Consider the following 22672-nt stretch of genomic DNA (forward strand, 5'->3'; position numbering starts at 1 on the left):
AGATTAAATAACATTAAAGACTATAGGATAAAATAATAGTCTAACAGAACAGGATGTTACCACAAAGATTATTTAGCTATTTTTATGTAAACTGTACGTAATTGTGCAAATATTTGTTGTGGCAGTGACTCAAATGCTTGAGAAAAAATTGTTCCGATTGACTTCTTAAATCAAAAAAAAAAAAAAAAAAAAAAAAGTATGTGTGTTGTGCAAGTAACTGGGAAAATATCTTGTAAAATGTTTCTGTGGCCCAGATTTCAGGGATAAATGTACTGATAATGCTAAAGCAAATTTATATTGCTCTTGATAATGGAAATTTCTAAATCAAAAGTTTGCTAGGAAGTATTTTTTGTGAATATATGAGCCTAAGATTTAAAGTCAAGAGATTCTGGCTCATGTCCCAATTCTGCAGTTGCTGGTTGTGTGTTACTGGACAACTAACTTTTCAGCTCTCAACATTCCTTTTCATAAAGAGGATTGTAGACCAGACCTTTTAAGGACCCTCTTTACTCTTAATATCCTTTGATGAGTTTAAGATATTAAGCAATATTCAAACAGATTGGCTTTTTAAGTTATATTTTGTTTGCAAGACACTTCTCAGAGTGAATAACTCCATATTCCATGGGATATTTTTGAAATATTACTAAAATAAAGTTAAAAAGCAAGGTAATTGTATAATTGTTTGAATAAACATTTAGTTCTGTGTTGTCTATTAAGTCCTTTGAGAGTTGTCAGTGAAGGTATTCTTAAGGCATGAAGTTTCATTGCTTCCTCTCAGTGATGCCTTTGTTCTTCTGGTTATGGATTGAAAAGGAATGGTGAGTTTATGTTTCCTCTTTTGTTGATGTTTCAGCTTAATAGGTTGCAATTTATTGACTCAGACAGTCAGTGCCTTATGTCCATCCTGCTAGTAGTTAATGGAAAGGGAATGTCTGAAGATTAAAGGATGCAGATGTACCTGTGAACGTTACAGATTGAAAGCAGTAAAATATTTAATGTTAGGAGTCTGGGAGTTTCATTCAGCTCTCCCCTCCACACATACTTTTTTTTTTTTTTTTTAAATGATGAAACTCAAACCTAGACAGAAGAAGTGATTGGACCAAGGTTATACCTTTACTAGTTACTTTTAGAATGAGTAACGAGAGGACTCAGATCTCCAGAATGCTAGTAGACTGTCAAAATAACACTAGATGTATGATATCTGCTGAGAAAAAAGCTTTCAGTTTATGCAAATATGGACCAAAAAAGGTATATAAAGGGTTTATATCTGTTTAAAAATGGCTTAACATTCGTATTGATTGTCATTATGCTTATAATATAAATATGGTACTTAAATTCAGTTAAAGCAAATATCCTTAGTAGCTGATTTTCTCTGGTTTTGGCTGTTAAAGGATCTGTTTTCTAGTTAGTCAAGTCTTTAGGAAATAGCTCTTACTGACAAGATATTAATGCTGTTTGTGAAATTAGTCAGGGGAATGAATAAAGTGGAAAAATAACTTAAAGAATAGAGAAATAGCCATTTTGGAGAAAGTACAGATGATGAGATATTATTTCAACCCCACTTTGATGCTGACTATTATGTGCTCACTTGCTAAGTCATGTCTGACTCTCTGCAACCCCATGGACTGTAGCCCGCCAAGCTCCTCTGTCCAAGGGATTCTCCAGGCAAGAATACTGGAGTGGGTTGCCATTTCCTTCTCCAGGGGATGTTCCTGACCCGGGGATTGAACCTGCATTGCAGGAGCTACGAGGAGAAGTCAAGACTGTAAATATAGCCTCAAGAAATCAAGATTGTAAAAAAATTACACAGACATTTTTGATGTCTGTTTACTTTTTGTAGACTTGGAGAGGTATGTCCCAACTCCTAGGTATTTTAGAAGAATTGTCTGGAAAGCACAAGATGTTTGGTGCTGACGATATTAGCTGTATTTATTTGAATTGCTGTAAAGTATCAACATTTGTCCCCAAATACCAACCGGGGTCTTTGACTTTGGCTATAGCCACTTATGCACACATTTGGATTAAGTCTTGGGGAACTGAAAACAAAGCAGATTTCATTTATTTATTAATTTAAGGTTTAAATGGCCCTAAATCTTATAAAAATAAAATTTATTTTTATACTATTGGGCCTGCATGGTGAACACAAGCTTTTACATTTTTGCAATGACTTTTTCTCCTCTATGTGAATTTTCAGTGTTAACTCCCCTCTCCTCCTCTGCTTCCCATGCTCCTGCTTGCCCAATTTCCAACTTCTTAATGGGCTTGTCTTTTTGTTACAATAATGAGAAAGATTCACTTAGAACTACATACTCATGCAGTTGTCACTCAGGCTCCAGAGATCTGGTGTGTTTACTTATTGATAATTACTCGTGGCTGTTGTTTCCTACACATTGAAAGAAGCTCTTGTAGCCTGTCCTGTGATGAGTGACACATCTAATTAAAAACACTGTTCACTGAGCTTTACTGGGCCCTTATGTTTACTCCACAGATTCAGAATGATCAGTGCCAGGAGATGGACACCACTGCTGACAAGTGGGTAAAACTCACAGACAATGGAGAATGGGGCTCTCATTCTGTAAGTCTCTCTCTGCTCTTCTCTCATACCAACCCCATTCTTCTCCTTTCTTTTCTCAAACTTATTTTTAAAAGTTTATTTTAAAGAAAAAAATTATCTTTTAATTTAGAAATTTCTAGTTAGGGAAGAAATTGCCCCTAAGTTTCATGGACTCAGGCTCTTTCTAGTATTATTTTCTTTCCTTTACTTTTCTCCTTAGCTCCCTCTCCCTGCTCTTTCCTATCACACTTCAACTGTCCTGCTTTTCAAGGGAGGCATTAACAGGAATGAAGTCTACTCAGAATTAATATACAGAACCTCTGGGTATGTAAGTTTACAGATGTGGTAATCATATGAAAGATATTAATCAGTGACTCTTGGCATTGGATGGATCCTTGAGTTCGAAGCATCACTACGAACAAAGCTAACCATAGATGTGATGGAATTCCAGTTGAGCTATTTCAAATCCTAAAAGATGATGCTGTGAAAGTGCTGCACCCAGTATGCCAGCAAATTTGGAAAACTCAGTAGTGGCCACAGGAATGGAAAAGGTCAGTTTTCATTCCAATCCCAAAGAAAGGCAATGCCAAAGAATGCTCAAACTACTGCACAATTGCACTCATCTCACACACTAGCGAAGTAATACTCAAAATTCTCCAAGTCAGGCTTCAACAGTACATGAACCATAAACTTCCAAATATTCAAGCTGGATTTAGAAAAGGCAGAGGAACCAGAGATCAAATTGCTAACATCCATTGGATCATAGAAAAAGGAAACAAGTTCCAGAAAAATGTCTACTTCTGCTTTATTGATTATGCCAAATCCTTTGACTATGTGGATGACAACAAACTGGAAAATTGTTCAAGAGATGGGAATATCAGACCACCTGACCTGCCTCTTGAGAAATCTGAATGCAGGTCAGGAAGCAACAGTTAGAACTGGACATGGAACAACAGACTGGTTCCAAATAGGGAAAGGAATATGTCAAGGCTGTATATTGTCACCCTACTCATTTTACTTATATGCAGAGTACACCATGAGAAACGCTGGGCTGGATGAAGCTGAAGCTGGAATCAAGATTGCTGGGAGAAATACCAATAACCTCAGATATGCAGATGACACCACCCTTATGGCAGAAAGCAAAGAACTAAAGAGCCTCTTGATGAAAGTGAAAGAGGAGAGTGAAAAAGTTGGCTTAAAGCTCAGCATTCAGAAAACAAAGATCATGGCATCTGATCCCATCATTTCATGACAAATAGATAGGAAAACAATGGAAATAGTGACAAACTTTATTTTCTTGGGCTCCAAAATCACTGCAGATGGTGACTGCAGCCATGAAATTAAAAGACGCTTACTCCTTGGAAGAAAAGCTATGACCAACCTAGACTGCATATTAAAAAACAGAGACATTACTTTGCCGACAAAGGTCCATCTAGTCAAAGCTATGGCTTTTCCACTAATAATGTATGGATGTGAGAGCTGGACTATAAAGAAAGTTGAGCACTGAAGAATTGATGCTTTTGAACTGTGGTGTTGGAGAAGACTCTTGAGAATCCCTTGGACTGCAAGGACATCCAACCAGTCTATCCTAAGGGAAATCAGTCCTGAATATTCATTGGAAGGACTGGTGCTGAAGCTGAAACCCCAGTACTTTGGCCACCTGATGTGAAGAACTGACTCAATGGAAAAGATCCTGATGCTGGGAAAGGTTGAAGGCAGGAGGAGAAGGGGATGAAGAGAACGAGATGGTTGGATGGCATCACCGACTCGATGGACATTAGTTTGAGCAAGCTCCAGAGTTGGTGATGGACACGGAAGCCTGGCGTGCTCCAGTCCATGGGGTTGCAAAGAGCCAGACATGACTGAGCAATGGAACTGAACTGAGTTTCTTTTATCCAGCTTTCTCTGCAGTTACCCCAAGAAGCGATTTTCAAAGTTGTCTTCTTGGGGACTGTTCTGAGCCCAGTTTTGCACAGCTCTGCATATCACAAAATTCATCCATGTCTGGAGCTGAAACCTGCTTTCTATCTGTTACCCATTGTTCAAAATTCTACCCTTTCTGGTTGTGTCTGGTAAACTGCTTATTTCTTTAAGGACAACCCTGAGTGTTTGAAGGCAATTATTAGGTAACACAGTCCCTAAATCTGTTATTATTTGAGGCACTGTCCCTTTGGAGTGAGACATGGATTTAAAATCTAGAAAAATGGTATAGATGAACCTTTTTACAAGGAAGAAATAGAGACACAGATATAGTGAACAAATGTTTGGACACTAAGCGCGGAAGGGAGTGGGGTGAATTGGAAGATTGGGATTGACCTATATACACTACTAGGTATAAAATAGATGACTAATGAGAACCTGCTGTATAGCACAGGGAACTCTACCAAATGCTCTGTGGTGACTTAAATGGGAAGGAAATCCAAAAAAGAGGGCATATGTGTGCACATATAGCTGATTCACTTATTGTACAGCAGAAACGAACACAACATGGTAAAGTACTATACCCTAGTTTGATCCCTGAGTCGGGAAGGTCCCCTGGAGAAGGAAATGGCAAAGCACTCCAGGGTTCTTGCCTGGGATATCTCATGGACAGAGGAGCCTGGCAGCCTATAGTCCATGGAGTTGCAAAAATCAGAAGTAGCAACTAAACAACAGCAGCAGCTCTGGTTTATAGTCGTTGTGTTTCTTTAGGCAATTGACTTTGTCTCTTTGACTCTAATAGTTCATATGAGAAATAGGACCAATCTTGCAGAGTTAAATGAGAGGATACATTTTATTCAGTGGCTCAGTCACGTCTGACTCTTTGTGACCCCATGGACTGCAGCACGCCAGGCTGCCCTGTCCTTTACCATCTCCCGGGGTTTGCTCAAACTCATGTCCATTGAGAGGATACATAGGGAGGGCCTAACATGGTGCCTGCCGTGTAGATTGAACACTGTTTCAATAAGTGACCATCCATCCTTGCCTTTGTGTTGTAGCAGATACCTCATCCTTGAGTGATTAATATAATGCATCCTTTCAGAGTAATTTTTTTGATCTGTATGCCTGGAAGTGATATTAGTACCAATTAAAATCCATTCACCTAAGCTTTCAGTCCTCTGGGCTTTGACGGTACAAGTAACCCTTGGCAGCAAATATGCTTTCTTCACTTATAGAGACTTAACACAAAGGAAGAGTATTTAACGTACAGCTTTTCTGACTCTCTGGCAGGGTGAGGTAGTCAGATATATTTTAATTTTATATTGCTTGAATTCGCCCAGCCAGACTCCATAGAAGAATAAGGGTGGCAAATGAGAAAGCAAAACACCCTTCAGTTCAGTTCAGTCGCTCAGTCATGTCCGACTCTTTGCGACCCCGTGAACCGCAGCATGACAGGCCTGCCTGTCCATCACTAACTCCCGGAGTCCACCCAGACTCATGTCCATTGAGTTGGTGATGCCATCCAACCATCTCATCCTCTATAATCCCTTTCTTCTCCTGCCCTCAATCTTTCCCAGCATCAGGGTCTTTTCAAATGAGTCAGCTCTTCGCATCAGGTGGCCAAAGTATTAGACTTTCAGCTTCAAAATCAGTCCTTCCAATGAACACCCAGGACTGATCTCCTTTAGGATGGACTGGTTGGATCTCCTGGCAGTCCAAGGGACTCTCAAGAGTCTTTTCTAACACCACAATTCAAAAGCATCAATTCTTTGGCAATCAGCTTTCTTTATAGTCCACTCTCACATCCATACATGACCACTGGAAAAACCATAGCCTTGACTAGACGGACCTTTGTTGACAAAGTAATGTGTCTGCTTTTTAATATGCTGGCTAGGTTGGTCATAACTTTCCTTCCAAGGAGTAAGCATCTTTTAATTTCATTAGTTTACTTGACTGAATCAGCATGAAATTGATCGGAAAAGTAATTTGATAAAAATGTTCTGGTGGCAAAGGAAGCAAATATTAGACATTGTATCATTTACATTCTGGAGCCATAGAGTCAAATCAGGCTATTCTATAAGAACAGTCCTATTTTTCTTTTGTTGCTGTTGCAGTGTTGTTTGTTAAGTAATTTTAAAAGGAAGCAAACTCATTCTATTACCTTTTTGTTTTCAGAGCCCAGAGATTTACTTATGAATAGTGACAGCAATCAGTATGTAATTGGGCTAAGTGCCTCTCACAATCTAAATTGAGTCTTTTAAATATAAACCAAGTCTTCATGCACATGATTTGAAATTCATTTTATCTTCTTCCACGCTTGAAGAATTTTCTGTTCCTCCCTCTTTACTGTATTTTTGGGGTTGGCAAACTTTTTCTTTTTTTTACAAAATGTGAATTTAAGGAAAGCTTAAGTCTCAGTAAGTAGTTGATTTAAATTTGTGGGTTCCAGATAATCGTGTTTCATTTTAATGTGTTGAAAAGTGTATAGGGGATTAACTTTGATATAGGTATGGTTGGAAGTAGCATGGTTTATCTGACCTGAGTGTCTTGTGTTTTCTTTACAGGTAATGTTGAAATCAGGCACAAACATACTGTACTGGAGAACTACAGGCATCCTTATGGGTTCCAAGGCAGTCAAGCCAGTGTTGGTAAAAAATATCACAATTGAAGGTATTTCACATCTGTCTCTTTTAGTAGTCGCCTATCCCATTTAAAATATTGACTACATTGTTGGTTTCGCTGGTTCAAGGGGATATGGGACAAAAATTAGCAGGTTAGACATCATATTGGCCTAGAGACTCTGGTTTTATTTCTGGCAAGTTGGCTGTTTGTTTTTCCAATCCCTAAACTGAATTATTTAATCTGTGTGAGAAAGTAAAAATAATGACAATTGTAGGTGTCTTGAAATAAAAGAAAACAATCTTTATTAATAGCCTACTCTTCATTCAAGAAGACTTCATTGTGCTGGCATAGTACTTATACGGGTCACGACTGTATCCATAAAAATAACAGTGAAATAAATATCTTGGCTTGTCTCCTACACCTTTTGCCTCTCTTAACCAACTGCATTTTCTGACTCCTGAGAGTAGACAGCATGTTCTGGCATGGTTCATTATCAGAGCTACTTTTACTTAAAGCAGTGATTTCTCTTTTATTTAACTTTGATTTACATTTTACTATGGTAAAAGTGTGCTTCTTCCTGTGAAGCTAACTCATTAGTTGTAGGGACATCTGCTGGTGATACCTGGACTTACAAACCTGAAGAAAAGTCAGCTTTTCCCTGGGTCTTATGGGTCTTGTCTGTATGTAACTAGTGAGCAGTGGAGAAAAAGGGAAATGGTAGACACAGAAAGAAGAGAATGGTACAGAATTGGAAGGAATCAGAATTTACAACATTTCTGATTAATGAAGTTGTTTTAATAGCTGAGCTTATACACTGATTCAGTTCAGGTCAGTCACTCAGTGATGTCGGACTCTTTGCGACCCCATGGACTGCAGCACGCCAGGCTACCATGTCCATACCAACTCGGAGCTTACTCAACTTTATGTCCATTGAGTTGGTGATGACATCCAACAATCTCATCCTCTGTCAACCCCTTCTCCTCCTGCCTTCAGTCTTTCTCAGCATCAGGGTCTTTTCCAGTGAGTCAGTTCATCCATCAGGTGGCCAAAGTACTGGAGCTTCAGCTTCAGCATTGGTCCTTCCAATGAATATTCAGGACTGATATCCTTGAGGATTGACTGCTTTGATCTCCTTACAGTCCAATGGACTCTCAAGAGTCTTCTCCAACACCACAGTTCAAAAGCATCAATTCTTCAGTGTTCAGCAAGTCTTTATAGTCCAACTCTCACATCCGTACATGATTACTGGAAAAAACATAGCATTGACTAGTTGGACCTTTGTTGGCAAAGTAATGTCTCTGCTTTTTAATATGCTGTCTAGGTTGGTCAGAACTTTTCTTCCAAGGAGCAAGCACCTTTTAATTTCATGGCTGCAGTCACCAACAGAGTGATTTTGGTGCCAAAGAAAATAAAGTCTGTCACTGTTTCCATCGTTTCCCCATCTATTTGCCAGGAAGTAATGGGACGGATACCATGATCTTTGTTTTCTGAATGTTAAATTTTAAGCCCACTTTTTCACTCTCCTCTTTCATCAAGAGGCTCTTTAGTTCTTCTTTGCTTTCTGCCATAAGGGTGGTGTCATCTGCATATTTGAGGTTACTGATATTTCTCCCAGCAATCTTGATTCCAGCTTGTGCTTCTTCCAGCCCAGCATTTTGCATGATGTACTCTGCATATAAGTTAAATGAGCAGGGTGACAATATACAGCCTTGACATATTCCTTTTCCTATTTGGAACCAGTCTGTTGCTTCATGTTTGGTTCTATTGCTTCTTGACCTGCATACAAAGTTCTCAGGAGGCAGGTCAGGTAGTCTGGTATTTGTTGTGATCCACACAGTCAAAGGCTTTGGCATAGTCAATAAAGCAGAAATAGATGTTTTTCTGGAACTCTTGCTTTTTCTATGATCCAATGGATGTTGGCAATTTGATCGCTGGTTCCTCTGCCTTTTCTAAATCCAGCTTAAACATCTGGAAGTTCACGGTTCACATACTGTTGAGGCCTGGCATGGAGGATTTAGAGCATTACTTTGCTTGTGTGTGAGTGCAATTGTGTGGTAGTTTAAGTATTTTTTGGTGTTGCTTTTCTTTGGGATTGGAATGAAAACTGACCTTTTCCAGTCCTGTGTCCACTGCTGAGTTTTCCAAATTTGCTGGCATATTGGGTGCAGCACTTTCACAGCATCATCTTTTAGGATTTGAAATAGCTCAACTGGAGTTCCATCACCTCCACAGCCAGCCTTCTTGATAGTGATGCTTCCTAAGGCCCATTTGACTTTGCATTTCAGGATGTCTGGCTCTAGGTGAGTGATCACACCGTCATGACTATCTGGATCATGAAGATCTTATTTGTATAGTTCTTCTGTGTATTCTTGCCACTTCTTCTTAATATCTTCTGCTTCTGTTGGGTCCATACCATTTCTGTCCTTTATTGTGCTCATGTTTGCCTGATATGTTCCTATAATGTCTCTAATTTTCTTGAAGAGCTCTCTAGTCTTTTCCATTTTATTGTTTTCCTCTATTTCTTTGCCTTGATCACTGAGGAAGGCTTTCTTATCTCTCTTTGCTATTCTTTGGAACTCTGCATTCAAATGGGTATATCTTTCCTTTTCTCCTTTGCCTTTTGGTTCTCTTCTTTTCTCAGCTATTTCTGAGGCCTCCTCAGACAACCATTTTGGCTTTTTGCTTTTCTTTTTCTTAGGGATGGTCTTGATCACTGCCTCCTAAACAATGTCACGAACCTCTGTCCATAATTCTTTTGGCATTCTATCAGGTCTAATCCATTGATCTATTTGTCACTTCCACTGTATAATCATAAGAGATTTGATTTAGGTCATACCTGAATGGTCTGGTGGCTTTCCCTACTTTCTTAAAATATGAATTTGGCAATAAGGAGTTCATGATCTGAGCCATAGTCAGCTCCTGGTCTTGTTTTGCTGACAGTATAGAGCTACTCCTACAAGACTTACTAAGAACTAACACCCCAAAGAGATGTCCTTTTCGTTATAGGGGACTGGAATGCAAAAGTAGGGAGTCAAGAAATACTTGGAGTATCTGATAAATTTGGCCTTGGAGTACAGAATAAAGCAGGGCAAAGGCTAGTAGAGTTTGCCAAGAGAATGCACTGGTCACAGAAAACGCCCTCTTCAAATAACACAAGAGAAGACTCTACACATGGACAGCACCAGATGGCCAACACCGAAATCAGATTGATTATATACTTTGCAGCCAAAGATGTAGAAGTTTATACAGTCAGCAAAAACAAGACTGGGAGCTGACTGTGGCTCAGATCATGAACTCCTTAATGCCAAATTCAGACTTAAATTGAAGAAAGTAGGGAAAAACCACTAGACCATTTAGGATGACCTAAATCAAATCCCTTATGAGAAGTGAGAAATAGATTCAAGGGGTTAGATTTGATAGAGTGCCTGAAGAACTATGGACAGAGGTTTGTGACATTGTACAGGAGGCAGTGATCAAGACCATCCCCAAGAAAAAGGAATGCAAAAAAGCAAAGTGGTTGTCTGAGGAGGCCTTACAAATATCTGTGTAAGAAGAGAAATGAAAGGCAAAGAAGAAAAGGAAAGATATACCCATCTGAATGCAGAGTTGCAAAGAATAGCAAAGAGAGATAAGAAAGCCTTCCTCAGTGATCAATGCAAATAGAATGGGAAAGACTAGAGGTCTCTTCAAGAAAATTAGAGATACCAAGGGAACATTTTGTGCAAAGTTGGGCTCGATAAAGGACAGAGATGTTATGGACCTAACAGAAGCAGAAGATACTAAGAAGAGGTGGCAAGAATACACAGAAGAACTGTATAAAAAAGATCTTCATAACCCAGATAACCACAGTGGTGTGATCACTCACCTAGAGCCAGACATCCTGAAATGCAAAGTCAAATGGGCCTTAGGAAGCATCACTACAAACAAAGCTAGTGGAGGTGATGGAACTCCAGTTGAGCTATTTCAAATTCTAAAATATGATGCTGTGAAAGTACTGCACTCAATATGCCAGCAAATTTGGAAAACTCAGCAGTGGCCATAGGACTGGAAAAGGTCAGTTTTAATTCCAATCCCAGAGAAAGGCAATGCCAAAGAATGCTCAAACCAGCACACAATTGCACTCATCTCACACGCTAGTAAAGTATTGCTCAAAATCCTCCAAGCCAGGCTTCCACAGTATGTGAACCATGAACCTCCAGATGTTCAAGCTGGATTTAGCAAAGGCAGAAGAACCAGAGATCAAATTGTCAACCTTTGTTGGATCATTGAAAAAGTGAGCGAGTTCCAGAAAATCATCTACTTCTGCTTTCTTGACTATGCCAAAGCCTTTCACTATGTAAATCACAACAAACTGGAAAATTCCTCAAGAGATGGGAATACCAGACCACCTGACTTGCCTCTTGAGAAATCTGTATGCAGGTCAAGAAGCTACAGTTAGAACTGTACATGGAACAACATACTGTTTCCAGATCTGGAAAGGAGTATGTCAAGGCTGTATATTGTCACCCTGCTTATTTAACTTATATGCAGAGTATATCATGAGAAATGCTGTGCTGAATGAAGCAGAAGCTGGAATCAAGATTGCTGGGAGAAATACCAATAACCTCAGATATGCAGATGACACCACCCTTATGGCGGAAAGTGCAAAAGAACTGAAAGCCTCTTGATGAAAATGAAAGAGGAGAGTGAAAAAGTTGGCTTAAAACTCAACATTCAGAACACGAAGATCATGGCATCTGGCCCCATTGCTTCATGCAAACAGATGGGGAAACAATGGAAAAAGTGACAGACTTTATTTTCTTAGGCTCCAAAATCACTGCAGCCATGAAATTAAAAGACACTTGCTCCTTGGAAGAAAAGTTATATCCAATGTAGACATCATATTAAAAAGCAGAGACATTACTTTGCCAACAAATGTCCGTCTAGTCAAAGCTATGGTTTTTCCAGTGGTCATGTATGGATATGAGAGTTGGACTATAAAGTCAGCTGAGCGCCAAAGAATTGATGCTTTTGAGCTGTGGTGTTGGAGAAGACTCTTGAGAGTCCCTTGGACTGCAAGGAGATCAAAGCAGTCAATCGTAAAGGAAATCAGTCCTGAATATTCATTGGAAGGACTGATGCTGAAGCTGAAGTTTCAGTACTTTGGCCACCTGATGTGAAGAACTGACTCACTGGTAAAGACCCTGTTGCTGAGAATGACTGAAGGCAGTAGGAGAACAGTTGACAGAGGATGAGATGGTTGAATGGCATCACTGACTCTGTGGACATGAATATGAGTAAGCGCCGAGTTGGTGATGGGCAAGGAAGCCTGGCGTGCTGCAGTCCATGGGGTCACAGAGTGTCAGACTCGATCAGTGACTGAACTGAACTGAACTGATAGAGCTTCTCCATCTTTGAATGCAAAGAATATAGTCAGTCTGATTTCGCTATTGACCATCTGGTAATGTCCATGTGTAGAGTCTTCTTTTGTGTTATTAAAATAGGGTGTTTCTATGCCAGTGCATTCTCTTGGCAAAACCCTGTTAGCCTTTGCTCTGCTTCATTCTATTCTCCAAGGCCAAATTTGCCTGTTACTCCAGGTATCTCTTTAATTCCTAGTTTTGCATTCCAGTCCCCTATAATGAAAAAGACATCTTTTTTGGGTGTTCTAGAAGGTCTTGTAGTTTTTCATAGAACTGTTCAACTTCAGCTTCTTCAGCATTAGTGGTTGGGACATAGACTTGGATTTTTGTGATATTGAATGGTTTGCCTTGGAAACGAACAGAGATCATTCTGTCATTTTTGAGATTGCACCCAAGTACTGTATTTCACACTCTTTTGTTGACTATGAGGGCTACTCCATTTCTTCTAAGGGATTCTTGCCGACAGTAGTAGATATAATGGTCATCTGGGTTAAATTCACCCATTCCAGTCCCTTTTAGTTCACTGATTCCTAAAATGTTGATATTGTCTCTTGCCATCTTCTGTTTGACCACTTCCAATTTACCTTCATTCATGGACCTAACATTCCAGATTCCTATGCAGTATTGTTTACAGCATCGGACTTCCATCACCAGTCACATCCACAATTGGGTTTTATTTTTGCTTTGACTCCATCTCTTCATTTTTCTGGAGTTATTTCTCCACTGTTCTCCAGTAGCATATTGGGCACATGCCAACCTGGGGAATTCATCTTTCAGTGCCCTATCTTTTTGCCTTTTCATACTGTTCATGGGGCTTTCAAGGCAAGAATACTGAAGTTGTTTGCCATTCCCTTCTCCAGTGGACCACGTTTTGTTAGTACTCTCCAACATGACCCGTGAGTCTTGGGTGGCCCTACATGGTGTGGCTCATGGTTTCATTGAATTAGACAAGGCTGTGGTTCCATGTGATCAGTTTGATTAGTTTTTTGTGGTTGTGGTTTTCATTCTGTGTACCCTCTGAAGGATAAGGATACAGGGCTTATGGCAGCTTACTGATGGGAGAGACTAACTGAGGGGGAAACTGGGTCTTGTTCTGATGGGTGGGGCCATGCTCAGTAAATCTTTAATCCAATTTTCTGTTGATGGGTGGGGCTGTGTTGTCTCCCTGTTGTTTGACCTGAGGCCAAACTATGGTGGAGGTAATGAAGATAATGGGGGCCTCCTTCAGTAGGTCCCATGCATGTGCTGCTGCACTCAGTGCCCCCAACCCTGCACCAGGCCATCAGTGACCCATGCCTCCGCCGGAGACTGCTGGACACTCACGGGCAAGTCTGGGTCAGTCTCTTGTGGGATCACTGCTCCTTTCTCCTGGGTCCTGGTGTGCACAAGGTTTTGTTTGTTCCCTCCAAGAATCTGTTTTCGCAGACCTGTGTAAGCTCTGGTGCTTCTATGATGGCGTTAATGGTGACCTTCTCCAAGAGGGCTAATGCCATTCCCAGGTCTGCTGCACCCAGAACCCCTGCCCCTGAAGCAGGTCACTGCTGACCCATACCACCCATACTTCTGCAGGAGACACTCAAACACAGTTCTGGCTCAGTCTCTGTGGAGTCTCTGAGTCCTGGTGCACACATGGTTTTGTTTGTGCCCTCCAAGAGTCTGTTTCCCCAGTCCCGTGTAAGTTCCTGCAGCTCTGTGATGGGGTTAATGGTGACCTCCTCCAAGAAGGCTTATGCCATACCCAGGTCTGCTGCATCCAGAGCCTCTGCCTCTGTGGCAGGCCACTGCTGACTTGTACCTCCACAGGAGACACTCAAACACTCAAAGGCAGATCTCAAAGGCAGGTCTGGCTCAATCTCTTAGGACTTTTCTGGTGCACACAAGGTTTTGTTTGAGCCCTCTGAGCATCTCTGGTGGGTATGGGGTTTGGTTCTAAATGTGATTTCATCCCTCTTGCTGTCTTGCTGGGGCTTCTCCTTTGCCCTTGGGAGTGGGGTATATTTTTTTGGTGGGATCCAGCATTCTCCTGTTGACAGTTGCTCAGCAGTGAATTGTAATTTTGGAGTTCTCGCAGGAGAAGATGAGCGCACATCCTTCTACTCTGCCATCTTACTATGGAATCTCATACACTGATTATATACTTCTATCAAATCTGAATCTCTTAACTGTTCACTATACTTCATTGTTCAATTCAGTATTCATCCCAGCTCTCTACAAACAGTAAATACATTTGTGATGTTGAATTAATGGTATATAAAAGACCTGGGTTGAGCTTACTATTAATATTTCTTGTTCACTTCTGGTAGCAGAAGCAAGGACATGCTGATTTGTTGCTGTTGGGACCTCCCCCTATGCTCTGTCTCCTGTTTCCACACAGGGTGACACAGGGTCCTCCCTCCATGCTCTGTCTCCCATTACCACTTAGGGGTGATATAATGCCCTCCCTTCATGCTTTTTCTTCCATTACCACACAGGGGTGGTACAGGGCCCTCCCTCCATGCTGTGTCTCCCGTTACCACACAGGGGTGGCCTACACATCAGAATGCTTTCCATGCAAGCCCGGCACCTTTAGCGACAAACCAGGTTCGTTCATCTGCCAAGTGTGTCCCAGAAACACCTATTCTGAGAAGGGAGCCAAAGAATGCATCAGGTGTGATGAGGACTCGCAATTTTCAGGTAAGATGAGTCTCCCATTTATACTCTTTGATCTTTTTTGCTAAATTTATGTTTGTGGACAGTATATAGTCATAAGCCAGAAATCACACATACAATGTGATGAAAACAGTGGGCCAGAAACCAAAGTCCTGAAATGAATTCATACTTAGTGGATAAAATAGGACTTCTAATTACCTCTTTCTGCAGAACTTTTCTTTTTGTCCGTAATGTTTTCTGTTCCACAACCCCCAGGTAGCTGTTTTGGATATGTTTATACTTGCCTAAAAAAATTTTGTATTGTACTTTTAGATGATTCGTTGGCATGGAGATGTACTTAGAAACTTAATTTGTTCCAGATTTACAACATGCAGTGATAATGAAGGAAATCTAATGTTTTCTTAGAAAGCTATGATATGCTTCTTGTGTACCTTGGAAACATTTTATTGCTCTAGGAAAAAAAAAAAAAAAATCCAGGCCTTCATTTGCTCTAGGCCTAACTAGTTCTTGGAGAAGGCAATGGCAGCCCACTTCAGTACTCTTGCCTGGAAAATCCCATGGATGGAGGAGCCTGGTAGGCTGTAGTCCATGGGGTCTCGAATAGTCGGATATGACTGAGCGACTTCACTTTCACTTTTCACTTTCACGCATTGGAGAAGGAAATGGCACCCCACTCCAGTGTTCTTGCCTGGAGAATCCCAGGGACGGAGGTGCCTGGTGGGCTGCCGTCTATGGGGTCGCACAGAGTCGGACACGACTGAAGCGGCTTAGCAGCAGCAGTAGGAGTAACTAGTTCTACCTAAATTCTTCTGGCAAGATTATTTTTACTTTTCACTTGTCTGCTTTTTGTTTGTTTGCTTGTTTTCATGTTTGCCTTTTTCGTAGAGTCACAACATAAATGACTCATTTCTGAAATGCATTCTTGTGTTGCAGAAGAAGGATCCAGCGAGTGTATGGAGCGCCCTCCCTGTACCTCAAAAGACTATTTCCAGATCCACACTCCATGTGATGAGGAAGGAAAGGTACAGGCTATGTTCAGTCATCTACATCCCTCATTTATCCACCCCTTTTCCTATTTTGAACAGACTACAGTTTGTTCCTTAGACAGTTAAATGAGCAGATATATAGCACGTGTGTTTAAGTAGCACAGAGGAAATTTAAGAATTTAGACTCCTAAGCCCACCTTTCTGGCTCTGATTTTCATATCTACTGCTTATTAGGTCTTCCCTGTAGGTAGCTCAACCAATAAAAATCTGCATGCGATGCAGGAGACCAGGGTTTGATCCCTGGGCTGGGAAGTTCCTCTAGAGAAGCAATCCACTCCCAGTATTCTTGCCTGGGAGAGAATTCCACGGACAGAGAAGCCTGGCAGGGTGACATGGGATCCACTGTGTTGCAAAGAGTCAGACATGACAGCGACTAACACACACTGCTTATTAGTGCTGTGTTGTGTGCTTGAAGTCTCAAGAGTTTTTCATCTGTACAATGGGAATAGTATCAGTACTTACTTCATAGGGCTGCCAGGAAAATACATGAGATACTCCATTTAAGATTCCCTAACACAGGGCCTGGTGCATAGTGAGTGCTCAGTCAGTTAGTGCTATTGTAAACAGTTAAATTTTTTCAGGAATATTAGTATCAGGAGAGCACAGCCTTAAAATATGTTCTGTGACTCACAGAATGAAGATAATGTTTGACTTCTCTTCAATTATTTTGTTACTCAGTAGGTTCAGTCAATAAAAGCCATGCAGCCATAGGCTGATGCAGTTATGGCAGATTGTTGTGTAATTGCATTTAGAAAATGCAAATTAATTACCATATAAATGGCACTTAGCCAGAGGAAGGATACAAACCTGAACTCTGCAGTTGACCTGCCATTGTCTTAATTAAAAAGTTAGCCTACCAGTCTATGTTAGCAGGAGAACCTGGGATTAAGGTGGCTGTGATGCAGCATTCTTTGTGTGTGTTTGCGTCTTTGAAATAATGATGTTGATTTTTGTCCTTAGGTTCTCATCTATAATTTTTATATTTATATAATTGTTCATCTTACCCTTAGTCCTTAAGCTTTTTAAATTTACTTCCCAATACTTAACACAAAGTATATTCTTATATTTACAGTATAACAAGTACTTAGAATAAGTCAAAGGAAGGACAGTTTAAATTATGGACATTTTCATTTAGAAGTGCATCTGTGAATTTCAATCAGAAGAGTAACGTTAACAGCTTTTAAAGAGCAAGGATTTATGAAGTATGATGTTGAATGTATGTTAATGGCCAAGTAAGAGCTATTTCTATTTAGAAAATATATGCAGAGAGCCATTACATGCTAAGTCACTTCAGTCGTGTCTGACTCTTTGTGACCCTATGGACTGTAGCCCACCAGACTCCTCTATCCATGGGGGTTCTCCAGGCAAGAATACTGGAGTGGGTTTCTGTGCCTTCCTCCATTAAGGTGGGTTGAAAGTAATTTGGAATCATGTTTCTTTAGCTAAACTTTTCTTGGCTGAACTTTCTTTTATATTAAGTAAGGCAAATTAAATTTATGTTTTCAGTTCCGTTCAGTCTGTCATGTCTGACTCCTTGCTACCCCATGGACTGCAGCAGGCCAGGTTTCCTGTCTATCACCAACTCCCAGAGCTTACTCAAACTCATGTCCACTGAGTCAGTGATGCCATCCAACCGTCTCATCCTCTGTTGTCCCCTTCTCCTCCTGCCTTCAATCTTTCCCAGCATCAGGGTCTTTTCCAATGAGTCGGTTCTTTGCATCAGTTGGCCGAAGTATTGGAGTTTCAGCTTCAGCATCGTTCCAATGAATATTCAGGCCTGATTTCCTTTAGGATTGACTGTTTTGATCTCCTTGTTGTCCAAGGGACTCTCAAGAGTCTTCTTCAACACCACAGTTTAAAAGCATCAATTCTTCAGCACTCAGCTTTCTTCATAGTCCAGCTCTCACATCCATACATTATTACTGGAAAAGCCATAGCTTTGACTAGATGGACCTTTGTCGGCAAAGTAACGTCTCTGCTTTTTAATATGCTGTCTAGGTTGGTCATAGCTTTTCTTCCAAGGTGCAAGCGTCTTTTAATTTCATGGCTGCAGTCACCATCTGCAGTGATTTTGGGACCCAAGAATATAAAGTCTGTCACTGTTTCCATTGTTTCCCCATCTATTTGCCATAAAGTGATGGGACCAGATGCCATGATCTTACTTTTCTCAATGTTGAGTTTTAAGCCAACTTTTTCACTCTCCTCTTTCACTTTCATCAAGAGGCTCTTTAGTTCTTCTTCACTTTCTGCCCATAAGGGTGGTGTCATCTGCATATCAGAGGTTACTGATATTTCTCCCAGCAATCTTGATTCCAGCTTGTGCTTTATTCAGCCTCACGTTTTGCATGATGTACTCTGCATATAAGTTAAATGAGCAGGGTAATAATACTGCTTTGACATGTTCCTTTCCCGATTTGGAACCGGTCTGTTGTTCCATGTCCAGTTCTAACTGTTGCTTCTTGACCTGCATACAGATTTCTCAGGAGGCAGATCAGGTGGTCTGGTATTCCCATCTCTTTAAGAATTTTCCACAGTTTTTTGTGATCCACACAGTGAAAGGCGTTGGGGTAATCAATAAAGCTGAAGTAGATGTTTTTCTGGAAGTCTCTTGCTTTTTTGATGATCCAACAGTTGTTGGCAATTTGATCTCTGGTCCCTCTGCCTTTTCTGAATCCAGCTTGAACATCTGGAAGTTCCTAGTTCATGTACGGTTGAAGCCTGGCTTGGAGAATTTTGAGCATTACTTTGCTCGCTTGTGAGATAAGTGCAGTTGTGTGGTGGTTTGAACATTCTTTGGCTTTTGAATGAAAACTGATCTTTTCCAGTCCTGTGGCCACTGCTGAGTTTTCCAAATTTGCTGGCATATTGAGTGCAGCACTTTCACAGTATCATCTTTTTGGATTTCGAATAGCTCAACTGGAATTCCATCACCTCTACTAGCTTTGTTTGTAGTGATGCTTCCTAAGGCCCACTTGACTTTGCATTCCAGGATGTCTGGCTCTAGGTAAATGATCACACCATCGTGTGATCACATCATTTCACTTCACATCACATCACTTCACTTTTCATCACTTTATTATCTGGGTCATGAAGATCTTTTTTGTATAGTTCTATGTATTCTTGCCACCTCTTCTTAATATTTTCAGCTTCGGTTAGTCCATATCATTTCTGTCCTTTATTGTGCTCATCTTTGCATGAAGTTTTCCCTTAGTGTCTCTAATTTTCTTGAAGAGGTCTCTACTCTTTACCATTTTATTGTTTTCCTCTATTTCTTTGAAATGATCACTGAGGAAGGCTTTCTTATCTCTCCATGCTATTCTTTGGTACTCTAGTCTTTAATTAAACTGTGAAGAAGGCTGAGCACTGAAGAATTGATGCTGTTGAACTGTGGTGCTGGAGAAGATATTGAGAGTCCCCTGAACTGCCTGGAGATCAAACCAGTCAGTCCTAAAGGAAATCAACCCTGGATATTCATTGGAAGGACTGATGCTGAAGCTGAATCTCTAATATTTTGGCCTTGAGAAACCTATATGCAGGTCAGGAAGCAACAGTTAGAACTGGACATGGAACAAGACTGCTTCCAAATAGGAAAAGGAGTACGTCAAGGCTGTATACTGTCACCCTGCTTATTTAACCTATATGCAGAGTACATTGTGAGAAACTCTGGGCTGGAAGAAGCACAAGCTGGAATCAAGATTGCCGGGAGAAATATCAATAACCTCAGATATGCAGATGATACCACCGTTATGGCAGAAGCTGAAGAGGAACTAAAAAGCCTCTGGATAAAAGTGAAAGAGGAGAGTGAAAAAGTTGGCTTAAAGCTCAACATTCAGAAAACAAAGATCATGGCATCTGGTCCCATTGCTTCATGGGAAATAGATGGGGAAACAGTGGAAACAGTGTCAGACTTTATTTTTTTGGGCTCCAAAATCACTGCAGATGGTGACTGCAGCCATGAAATTAAAAGAGGCTTACTCCTTGGAAGAAAAGTTATGACCAACCTAGATAGCATATTCAAAAGCAGAGACATTACTTTACCAACAAAGGTCCGTCTAGTCAAGGCTATGGTTTTTCCTGTGGTCATGTATGGATGTGAGAGTTGGACTGTGAAGAAGGTTAAGCACCGAAGAATTGATGCTTTTGAACTGTGGTGTTGGAGAAGACTCTTGAGCGTCCCTTGGACTGCAAGGAGATCCAACCAGTCCATCCTAAAGGAGATCAGTCCTGGGTGTTCATTGGAAGGAATGATGCTGAAGCTGAAACTCCAGTACTTTGGCCACCTCATGTGAAGAGTTGACTCATTGGAAAAGTCTCTGTTGCTGGGAGGTATTGGGGGCAAGAGGAGAAGGGGACGACAGAGGATGAGATGGCTGGATGGCATCACTGACTCAAAGGACATGAGTTTGAGTGAACTCCAGGAGTTGGTGATGGACAGGGAGGCCTGGCGTGCTGCTATTCATGGGGTCGCAAAGAGTCAGACACGACCGAATGGCTGAATTGAACTGAACTGAATGTGAAGAGCTGACTCATTAGAAAAGACCCTGATGCTGAAAAAGATTGAAGGCAGGAGGAGAAGGGGATGACAGACAGATGGCTGTCTGCCAGATGGGTTTGGGTGGATTCCAGGAGTTGGTAATGGACAGGGAGGCCTGGTGTGCTGTGGTTCATGGGGTCACAAAGAGTCAGACATGACTGAGCGACTGAACTAAACTGAGCTCTGAACAACAATGAAAACATTCCTGAAGCGTAAATGAATAAGATCTAATATACAAATGTATCTTGTTTTTGCTATAATAAAAATATTCAAAAATCATGTTTTTATTATGTCAGTGAGTAATGATGTCAGTGAATAGAATGATAAAATCTAGTTAGCCTGTGCTTAAAGAAGGTGTGCTGCAATTCATAGGGTCTCAAATACACAGACATGACTGAGCAACTGAACTGAACTGAAGTAAAGAAGTAGAGCCACATATTAAGTATAGATTGTACAGGGTGCACATACATGCATACACACACATATATGGGCACATGTGTACCTCCACAGGCATATTGTGTACACAGATACAGACAACTTACGCTCTTTTTGTGTTTTTGATATATAGCAAAACAGTGTACCAGCACTCCATAAACTCAGTGATTCTTTTTTAAAAATTTTAACTGGAGTATAGTTGATTTACAATCTTGAATTAGTTTCTGCTATATAGTAAAGTGAATCAGTTATACGTATACATATATTCACTCTATTCTTTTCCCACATAGGTCATTATGGAGTACTGAGTAGAATTCCCTGTGCCATACTGTAGGTCCTTATTAATTATCTCTTTTATGTCACCGATTCTTTAAAAACTGATCTAAGTCTTTAAGAGAGAGGTTTCTAGCTTCAGAAGTGAACAAAAAGCAATGTGAACTTAATTAGATAACAGATATAGTGAAGACATGTCTATTATACACATCCATTTGAATATTTTCTGATTTTATTACAACATTTTCTTTTGTTCTGGTTTCATCTTTGTAAGAGTTATTTGTTCTTGCTTTGAGTAGCCTGGAAATTTGCTGGTGGCTTAATGATGTTTCCCAGGGCATTCATTGACTGTCTTTTGACTCTTATTGTCCTGTCATGCTCTTTTGGATCTTATTATCCCCTTGCTTGGAGAGCATCATCAAGGGAAATGGCTCTTAAGGTATACAGATTTTGAACATTATAATTCATATGACACAGGAATGTTCAAGTTTTTGAAACTTAGTTATTTGCTTGCTTCCTGCCTATCAGTTCAGTTCAGTCGCTCAGTTGTGTCCGACTCTTTGCAACTCCATGAACCGCAGCACACCAGGCCTCCCTGTCCATCACCAACTCCTGGAGTTTACCCAAACCCATGTCCACTGAGTCAGTGATGCCATCCAAACATCTCATCATCTGTCATCCCCTTCTCTTCCTGCCCTCAATCTTTCCCAGCATCAGAGTCTTACCCAATGAGTCAGCTCTTCGCATGAGGTGGCCAAAGTACTGGAGTTTCAGCTTCAACATCAGTCCTTCCAATGAACACCCAGGACTGATCTCCTTTAAGATGGACTGGTTGGATCTCCTTACAGTCCAAGGGACTCTCAAGAGTCTTCTCCAACACCACAGTAAAAGCATCAATTCTTCGGCACTCGGCTTTCTTTATAGTCCAACTCTCACATCCATATATGACTACTGGAAAAACCATAGCCCTGACTAGATGGACCTTTGTTGACAAAGTAATGTCTCTGCCTTTTAATATGCTGCCTGCCTATAGAGTACACTTTTAAGGAAAATTTTAATTGGTAACTGGAACCATTCTAATCCTGATTAATAGACTCATTCACATCATGAAAAATGTGGAGCGTCTACTCATTCACTCATTCATTCAGTGAATCTTTACTGAGCACTGGTTATATGCAGAGTGCTGAATGATGAGTGCAGAGCCAAGTAAGGACAGACAGAAGAAGATACATGTCTC

General features: G+C 40.7%; 1 protein-coding gene across 6 annotated transcripts in view; it reads left to right on the forward strand.

Annotated features, from left to right (window-relative positions):
• Window positions 1–22672, forward strand: part of ELAPOR2 (endosome-lysosome associated apoptosis and autophagy regulator family member 2) — a 221111-nt gene that overhangs the window by 137549 nt on the left and 60890 nt on the right. For all 6 annotated transcript variants that reach the window (XM_019958586.2, XM_070787651.1, XM_070787649.1 and 3 more), the window contains 4 exons: window positions 2489–2575; window positions 7039–7144; window positions 15019–15171; window positions 16081–16169. In XM_019958586.2, coding sequence (XP_019814145.2) covers window positions 2489–2575; window positions 7039–7144; window positions 15019–15171; window positions 16081–16169 — 435 coding nt within the window. The remainder of the gene's footprint in view (window positions 1–2488; window positions 2576–7038; window positions 7145–15018; window positions 15172–16080; window positions 16170–22672) is intronic.

This window comes from Bos indicus, chromosome 4 (genome assembly GCF_029378745.1).
Source record: "Bos indicus isolate NIAB-ARS_2022 breed Sahiwal x Tharparkar chromosome 4, NIAB-ARS_B.indTharparkar_mat_pri_1.0, whole genome shotgun sequence".
Taxonomy (NCBI): domain Eukaryota; kingdom Metazoa; phylum Chordata; class Mammalia; order Artiodactyla; family Bovidae; genus Bos; species Bos indicus.